Source organism: Anolis sagrei, chromosome 6 (genome assembly GCF_037176765.1).
Source record: "Anolis sagrei isolate rAnoSag1 chromosome 6, rAnoSag1.mat, whole genome shotgun sequence".
Taxonomy (NCBI): domain Eukaryota; kingdom Metazoa; phylum Chordata; class Lepidosauria; order Squamata; family Dactyloidae; genus Anolis; species Anolis sagrei.
Genome location: NC_090026.1, coordinates 112,670,625 through 112,680,113, shown reverse-complemented (window position 1 = coordinate 112,680,113; position 9,489 = coordinate 112,670,625). Strand labels below are relative to the sequence as shown.

Sequence of the window (9,489 nt, the reverse complement as noted above, 5' to 3'; positions counted from 1 at the left end):
CCATCGCTTTTGGGCAGAGAAGGCTGGAGTTTGTAAAATTTCAGCTCCCAGAATTTCTTAGCATTGAGCAAGGAAGGTTTGAAGTGGTGTCACATTGCATTCATTCTATAAATGCACTAGGAAACACTACCGGCATTAATTCTGGGTTGTTATGAGCACAGAGTTTGCATGGGATCCTAAACTTCCAGAAGAAAGCTTCCCAAATTTTGTGAGGCTTGGGACAAGAGGACTGAGACTCAAAATGGAAATGGAGGTGAAGGAAACAGGTGAAGCAACACTTTAGGCCCCTTCTAGTACATCTTGATATATATTAGGCATGGGTAAACTTTCTAAATTAGGGTCTGCATGGCGAGCCAGAGCGGGATTGGGGGGCAGGAAGGAGGGGGTTCTCTCTAAGTCCCCTTGCTGCCCTTTCCTCTTCTCTTTCAGAGGCAGAAAGTGATGGAAATACAGGAAATGTTTGGATCCCAAAAGGGTTGGCCTTGATCAGGATGAGAGGGTGAACAGGAGAGAAAAAGTCTATCCATTAGACACTGTATAGAATCCTGATATAGAATCCTAAAGCTGGAAGAGATCCCCCAAGGACCATACAGTCCAACCCCCTGCCATGCAAAAAGGCACAATCAAAGCATTCTTGAGAGATAGCCTCTGCGGAAAAGCCCCCAGAGAAGGAGACTCCACCACACTTGTAGGCAGACTATGCCACTCTGCAAGAGCTCTCACACTCAGGAAGTTCTTCCTCATCTTTTCAGTAGAATCTCTTTCCCTACCATTTGAATTCATTGCTCCCTTGGTGCCCTGGTCTTTAGAGCAGCAGAAAGTGAGTCTCCCCCCCCCCCTTCCTCCTCAATGAGGCACCCTTTGAAATCTTGAAACATGGCTTCATGTTTCCTCTCTAACATCTCTTCTCCCAGCTAAACATCCCCAAAGAAGGAAGGAAAAAGAGAGGAAGGAAAGATGGATGGATGGAAGGAAAGATGGGTGGAAGGGGAGGGAAGGAAGGTGGAAAGAGAGAAGGAAGGAAGGAAAGAAGGAAGGAGAGATGGGGAAGGAGGGAGGAAAGAGGGAAGGAAGGCTGAAAGGGTGGAAGGGACAGAAGGAGGGAGGGAGAAAGAGGGAGGAAAAGGGAAGGGAAGGAGTCAAGAAAGAGAGAAGGAAGGAAAGATGTATGGAAAGAAGGGAGGTGGAAGGGAAGGAAGGGTGGGAGGAAAGAGAGAAGGAAGGAAGGAGAGAGGGCGAAGGAGGGCGGGAGGGAAGGAAGGATGAAAGGGTGGAAAGGAAAGAAAGAGGGAGGAAACGGGAAGGGAAGGAGGCAGGAAAGAGAGAAGGAAGGAAGGAAAGAGGAAAGAAGGAAGGTGGAAGGGAAGGGAGGAAGGGTAAGAGGAAAGAAGGAAGGGAAGACAAAAGGGAGGGAAGGAAAGAAGGAAGGAGAGAGGGCGAAGGAGGGAGGGAAGGAAGCATGAAAGGGTGGAAGGGAAAGAAGGAGGTAGGGAGAGGGGGGGGGAGGAGGCAGGATCATGAGGGGGGAGGGCTGTGAAAAGAGCCCAAAGGTCTGCCGCATCCGGCCCCCATGCCTGGGTTTTCCCATGCTTCCCTTAGTGCCTTGTGAGGCCTAACTCTCCCTAAAGAGTGGACAAAGGAGAAGTGATGCAGTTTGGCACCACTTTTCAATGGCAGGGGATTGTGGAAGTTGTTGTTGTGGAAGTTCTCTGCCCAAAGAGGCGGGTGCCTCCCCAAGCTACGAATCCCAGGCTCCCTCAGCCTTGAGCCAAAGCGGTATGGGGCTGAAGTCGTGGAGTTGGCGGCCAAAGCCGGCTTCCTGGAGGCGCAGCAGAGCTTGCCCTGGAGGCGCCTCCCTTCCAAGACGGCGGCGAGAGGGGAAGCCCCGCTCCTCCTCCTCCTCCTCCTCCTCGACGAGGCAGCGCTCCGCCCCGAGCCTGACGGCAGCAGCCAGGAATGCGTTTCCGGAGGCGGCCAGAGAAGCGAGCTGGGCCTGGCCCTCCTCTCCCCGGCCCTGAAGAGGCGGCCTGGCTCCGGAGGACAGAGGAGGAAGGCAGGGAGGAAGGCGCTTCTGCTGGCCCTTCCCAGCCTTGAGGCGCAGAGTTGGGCCTCCCTTGGAGAGGAAGGAGAAGAGAGGAGAAGGAGGAGAGGCTTCAGGGAAGAGCCACCGCCGCCATGGCCCAAGTAAGAGGACTCTGCTTCCTTGAGGTGCAACTACATGTGGCCTGGACAAACTTGGGCCCTCCAGGTGTTTTGGACTTCAACTCCCACCATTCCTAACAGTCTACTACAGCTCCCAGAAGCCCCCAGCCTGCGAATGCAGGCTGGGGGCTTCTGGGAGCTGTAGTAGGCTGTTAGGAATGGTGGGAGTTGAAGTCCAAAACACCTGGAGGGCCCAAGTTTGCCCAAGCCTGCTCTCTATGGATTAACGCAACTTCTAATGGCCTTCTTGTCTTTGTAGCTTCTGGGAGGAAAGGAGGGAGGCCAAGGCGTGGCAGAGGCATTGCTGGACTCGTGTTGGGAGGCCATCCCAGCCCTTCCCTTCCCTTCCCTCGCCTTCCCTCCTTCCCACCTGCTTGAAACAACCGGGACATTTTATCCCACCTCCCTTTGAGGCAACAGTGTTGCGGCAAAGTTCGGATTTGTGGGCGAACTGATTCATTGTGGCTCTACTTTCCTTCCATAGGAACCCAGGCTGCAAAGGCTTCTGCCACCTCTAAATCACAGAGTTGGGAGAGACCACAAGGGCCATCCAGTCCAAGCCCATTCTGACACGCAGGAAGGCACAATCAAAGCACTCCCGACAGATAGCCATCCAGTTTCAGTCTCCAGAGAAGGAGACGCCACCAAACCCCGAGGTTGGGTATTCTATTCAACAGTCAGGGAGTTTTTCCTATTGTTTAAATGGGATTTCTTTTCCTGCAATTTGAATCCATTGCTCCCTGGCTAAGGCCCCTTCTATATAGCCCTATACCCCAGAATATCATGGCAGAAAATCCCACAATATCTGCTTTGAACTGGGTTATCAGAGTCCACACTCAGAAAATGTGGGATTTCCTGCCTTGATATTTTGGGATATAGGGTTGTGTGGAAGGGCCCCCAGAACATTAAGGCAGAAAATCCCACAGTATCTGCTTTGAACTGGGTAATCAGAGTCCACACTCAGAAAATGTGACATTTCCTGCCTTGATATTCTGGGATACCTATATCCCTATAGCCCTAGCTGTGTGGAAGGGCCCCAAGAACATTAAGGCAGAAAATCCCACAATATCTGCTTTCAACTGGGTTATCTGCATCCACACTCAGATAATGTGGGATTTCCTCTCTTGATATTCTGAGTTATAGGACTGTGTGGAAGGCCCCTAGGGCCCCTTCCACTTAGCTGTATAAAATCCCACATTATCTGCTTTGAATTAAGGGCCCTTCCACACAGCCTTATATCCCAGATATCATTGCAAAAAATCCCATATTATCTGAGTGTGGACTCAGATAGCCCAGTTCAAAGCAGATATCGTGGGATTTTCCGCCTTGATATTATGGAATATAGGGCTGTGTGGAAAGACCCTAGGTTATATGGCGGTGTGGACTTAGGACCCTATCAGACAGGCCCTATATCCCAGGATCTGATCCCCAGTGGCGTAGTGGGTTAAACCAGTGGTTCTCAAGCTGTGGGTCCCCAGGTGTTTTGGCCTACAACTCCCAGAAATCCCAGCCAGTTTACCAGCTGTTAGGATTTCTGGGAGTTGAAGACCAAAGTATCTGAGGGCCCTTCCACACAGCCCTATATCCCAGAATATCAAGGCAGAAAATCCCACATTATCTGAGTGTGGACTCAAATAACCCAGTAGAAAGCAGATATTTTGGGATTTTCTGCCTTGATATTCTAGGATATAGGGCTGTGTGGAAGGACCCTGGGGACTCATAGGTTGAAACCCATTGGGGTAAACCCTTGTGCCTACAGAACTGCTGACCATAAAAGTCAGCAGTTTGAATCTGGAAAGCAGGGTGAGCTCCTGTCTGTTAGCTCCAGCTTCTCATGCAGGCCCATGAGAGAAGCCTCCCACAGGAACGCAAAACATCTGGGCATCCTTTGGGCAAGATCCTTGCAAACGGTCAATTGTCTCACCCCAGAAGCAACTTGCAGTTTCTCAAGTTGCACATGACACAGAAAAAAAATTCCAGGTTTTCTGTTTATCCCAGATTATTTTGCAGTGGAGACTCCTATAATCCAGTTTAATGCGGAAAACCTGGCATCAGATCCTGGGATATAGAGCCTGAGTGGGGGCCCTTCCACACAGCCATATAATCCAGAATATAAAGGCAGAAAATCCCACAATATCTGCTTTGAACTGCCATATATCCCAGTTCAAAGCAGATAATGTGGAATTTTATTCAGCCGTGTGGAAGAGGCCTGGAAGGACTGTCAGATAATCCAGTTGAAAGCAAATATTGTGAATTATCTGCCTTGACATTCTGGGCTATATGGCTCTGTGGAAGCGCCCCTAGTATCCAGGGCAGTGGTCTTCATTGGAACATCCTTTCAAATATGTAAATATAGCTCTCATGTCCCCTCTCCATCTCCTTTTCTCCAAGCTAAACATATCCATCTCCCTCCCTCAATGCTCCTCTTATTAGTGCTTGGCTTCCAACCCTTTGTCTGTTTTGGTATCAGTGATGTTAGCATAATGTGCCTTTGAAAGGGAAAAGAGGAGGGAAAGGGCAGGATGTAATTGGAGAAGTTTTGGGGTGCGTCTGTACTGTAAAATGAATGCAGTTTGACACCACTTGAACTGCCATGGCTCAAGGCAATGGAATAGTGGAAGGTGTTTGACAACGTCTTTAGCTTTCTCTGCCAAAGAGGGCTGGTGCCTCACTAAACTACAAGGCCCATGATTCCTTGTCCTTGAGCCAGGGCAGTTAAAGTGCTGTCAAGCTGCATTACTTCTACAGTGTAGATGCATCCCTAGAAGGTAATCTGATCCCCCGCTTCTGTCTTCCACTTCTGTACACTTCACTCTGGTTATAAGTTGCTGGAGTTAATTGCAGCCTATAGGAAAGGGATAGGAAAACAAAGCAGGCCACTCTGTAGAGAAAGGGCAGGAAGTGCATGCCATGTCATTTTCTCAGAGGACTTACACAGTTGGTGGGAGGGATCTGCCTCACTTACAAGGAGGATTTGTTGTACTTCATTAAAGTTTCCAACAGAGCCCATGATCAAATGTACTTTTTTTCTTGGAAGCAAGCTGTGTTGAACACGACTGGACGTATGTTTGCGTAGCATATCTGTAGGCAAGGATTGCGTATTTGCATAGGCCTGAAGTCTAAGCAACCCAATCCTATGATTATAAGGCACTCATTAATTTTGCTGGAAGTTAGCATGTGCTTAAATCATGCAATCCAAGCCCAAGTTTAGTGACATGGAAGTACCAGGGTGACATTGGTATGTGCCTTCAAGTTATTTCTGGCTTATGTCGACCTTATCACTGAGCTTCCTTGGCAAGATTTGTTCAAAGGGTGTTTGCCATGTTTTTTTTTCTGAGGCTGAGAGAGTATAACTAGTTTTCCTTCATTGAGAAGAGATATAAAACAAGGTCTCCTGGAGTAGAAGATTATTTCCGACTTTGCATGTAACTGATACCTCAGGATGTTTTCCTATGCTATTTCCTGGAGAAGTGATGCCTGGACTTCTCCGGCATAATATATTGTTATTGCATTTCTCTATGTGCCATCGTTTTCCAAGTCTTGACCTCAATGCAGTTTGTGTATTTTATGGTAACAGTTTCTCATTTATTATCACTCTTATGCATGCTTTTGAATCTTTAACATGTCCTTATAGGGACTTTTCACAGTTTCCCTCTTTGTTCTCTATACCCCGCCCGCCTGCAATGGCTAAGAAATATTTTTGCTATTAATAATCATCATCAATTTGATTTCCTTTTTCTCTTATACCTCTAATTAATTAAAGATCTCATACTGTTAGCCGCACAACCCTCTTGTGAAGTAAATAGAAACTAAAAGGGAGCTTGATAGCTGATTCCTCCACTAAAACCTGAATTGATGTCTCCTATACTGCACAACTACTGTTGGAAATATTATGCTGACAGTGATTTACATAATAATGCAATAAAGGTAACACATTATGCACATGGTGGAACTGAGCTGTAAAGGCTTCTGCTAAAATAACATGTGTTGCTCTTTATGGTGCCACTTCTTACTGCTTTTATTTTACCCTAAATATCATAGACCTTCAACTTATACTTGGGCTAAATATTTAGTATTCCAAGCACTTCTGCCTCATAAAAATGGCTTACAGTTACCAAAACAATATTAAAACTAAGGCCCCTTCTACATTGCCATAGAAAATCCAGATTATCTGCTTTGAACTAGATATTATGGCAGTGTAGCCTCATAATCAAGTTCAAAGCAGATTTATTTATTTATTTATTTATTTATTGTGTCAGGAGCAAACGAAACAGTTGTATTGCATTAAAAAACAAACAAGCAAACAAAACACAAAGTTTGCAAACTTGGTAGTTAATTAAATGTCCTTTGACCAGTAGCTGGCCACTTGTGGTGCCAGAGCACAGTCTGTTAAGCGCCTTCCCAGTTGCCCAGATGTGGATTATCTGCTTTGATAATCTGGATTATATGACAGTATAGAAGGGGCTTAAGAAAGAACATAGTCTGTTAGTTATTGATGGCAGCAGAACCAAGCTCTTCAGAAAAATCACAATAATTTAAATAGTACTGGCATTCACAGCAGTGGTTTCACAGAAAATGGGGACATCCCTACTGTTTTCAGTACTTACCAAGTTCAGATCTCTATAACCATGAATCTTAGTGGTTGACCTTGAGCTTGTATGTCTTATCATTCTTTAGTTAATGTTTTAATTGTGTTTTAAAACTTTATTTCCTAGCCTGGTTAATCTTACTCTTGTGTTTTTATGTTTCCAAGGCTCTAGTACAATTTTCCCTTAGATCAGTGGTTCTCAACCTGTGAGTACCCAGATGTTTTGGCCTACAACTCCCAGAAATCTCAGCCTGTTTACCAGCTGTTAGGATTTCTGGGAGCTGAAGGCCAAAACATCTGGGCACCCACAGGTTAAGAACCATTGCTTTAGATGGCGTCCAAGGCCAGTCAGCTTTCTTGGCCCTCCCTTTCTGAGCCTGGAGAGAGAAATGTTTCCCTAAAGGGAGAGATATTTAGGGTAGATCTTGCTAGCTCCTGTGGAATCCTTTGTGGGTCTTGCCTCACTGACACTGGAGAATTGACCCCAGAACAAGCAGAAATGAGAGATTATCCCATGACTAAATTATGCCATGGCTCAATTGTTAATCAGAATGAAGGCTGCAATCAAGAAAGCAGAAGACTAGGAAGGGCACTTATGGAGGAACTAGACAAGATCCCAGAGTGTAAAGATATATAATTTAGAATACTAAGGTCAGGATTGCCTGTGCCATTGTATTTCCCATTTTTGTGTATGGTTGTGAAAGCTGGATAGGAATGAAGAGTTCTTCAGATTTAAAAAGTCAAATACATGGTGTAGAGATGTGTTCATTATAAAGTGTTATTTATAATGTGTTTAAACTGTATTTATAATGTTTATTATAGAGTGTTTAATGTACTGTGTTTAAACTGCATTTATGTATTACATTTATTGCCATGGCCTAGCTGTGAGGGATAGGTTGCCATGGTGACAAGACAAGGCAGAAGAGGAGGTGGGCGGAGCTTAAGGAAAAAAAGGTTTGAAAGTGGCAGTTAAGCTCTAGTCCGGTGGAGGAGACCCGGAGAAGAGCAGAGCCAGTTAAGGGCTCTGGGAAATAGCAGAGTCAAGAAAGGACTCTGGGGGAAAGTAGTTTAGTCCGGTGGAGGAGACCCGGAGAAGAGCAGAGCCAGTTAGTTAGGGCTCTGTTGTGGAGCTGTGAGAATTCAGCAGTTCTTAGAATTTGTGAATATTTCTTCAGCAAGAGAGCTGAAGGTGTTACCTTGTTAGATTGCTTAGGTTAAAGGAATCTAACAAAGGGGGTTTTCAGGATTGCCAGTAAGGAAAGACTGGTGATCAGTGGTTTGTTCCGAGTATAGGGCAAACAGTGTGGACATTCACAATAGGGAACTCTGGAATAGTATAAGCACTTCACTAAAGAAGGAGTTTGTAGATTTGTAACATTCAGAAGCCTGAAAGTATCTCAAACCAGCCATTTTGTAACATCAAGCCTTGTGCCAAGTTCAAACTCTCAAAACTGCAACAATTACGTTCTGTTAACAATAAAACTTGTTCTCTTTTTATTTCAAACCTGTCTCCTCCATTGCTTTTATGCCTGGTGCATTCCACACTACCAAAATCACCTCACAACCCAACTAAAGATAAACAGAGACATAAACCAGCGTCTCTAAACATATTGGAGGCAGCTTAATTGATATGTAAAAGAAGGTTCCTCACAGAATATTGGTGGCATTAAAGAAGATTAATACTTCCTCACATAATTTTTGGTGGCATCTAGTGAGATTAGCGCTGCTTCTTTACATTTTTGGTTGACAAGCGGTGGGATTAACGCTTCTTTACACATGGGTCCTAGGGCAAACCAAGCCAGATTTTTCCTGAGAAGCCACGATGACTAAACCGAGGTAGTCATATTTGGCGCATATCATGAGAAGACATGACTCACTAGAAAAGACAACAATGCTTAGTAAGGTATAAAGTGGCAGGAAAAGAGGATGGATAGACTCAATCAAGGAGAATGTGGGACGTGAGCAGGGCTGTTGATATGGGGATCTGGAAGTCTCTCGTAGGGTCACCATACATTGTAGTCAATTCGATAGAAGTTAGCATCAGCAAGAAATTTCATTTCTGTTTGGGAAAGGATTAGGGAAGGTTTTGATCTAAAGCAGTTATTCTCAACCTTTGAGTCCCCAGGTGTTTTGGCCTACAAATCCCAGAAATCCCAGCCAGTTTACCAGCTGGTAGGATTTCTAGGAGTTGAAGGCCAAAACATCTGGGGATCCACAGGTTGAGAATCTCTGATCTAAAGGATCCAAAGCTTTTCCAAACCCCTACTTGCTCCCAGACTAGCAGAAACCAATGCCGTTCCTAGTTTACTGGAAACCACAGTTTGCTAGCAATCAGTGCTAATCAGAAACCATTATTTGTTTGAACCACAATAGTGCAAACTTGAAATGGATCTAGTACTACGAGTAAACTATTTTTATACATTGTAGTTTGGGTTTGGATGAAACAGCAGGCTGTGGATATTTGCTATACCATGACTAAAGAGCTGACATGTTTAGCTTGCAGAAGAGAAGGCTGAGAGGAGACATGATGGCTATGTAGAAATATGTGAGGGGAAGTGATAGAGAGGAGGGAGAAAGCTTGTTTTCTGCTGCCCCGGAGACTAGGATGCAGAACAATGGTTTCAAACTACAAGAAAGGAGATTCCACCTGAATATTAGGAAGAACTTCCTAACTGTGAAAGCTGTTTAGAGGTGGAACT

The 9,489-nt window shown here is 45.3% G+C and overlaps 1 protein-coding gene across 1 annotated transcript in view; it reads left to right on the top strand.

The window, feature by feature from the left end:
* Window positions 1–1,939: 1,939 nt before the first annotated feature.
* The window catches only part of ITGB1 (integrin subunit beta 1), a 50,110-nt gene continuing 42,560 nt past the window's right edge, over window positions 1,940–9,489 (top strand). The window contains exon 1 of the mRNA XM_060782508.2: window positions 1,940–2,184. Coding sequence (XP_060638491.2) covers window positions 2,176–2,184 — 9 coding nt within the window. The 5' untranslated portion in view covers window positions 1,940–2,175. The remainder of the gene's footprint in view (window positions 2,185–9,489) is intronic.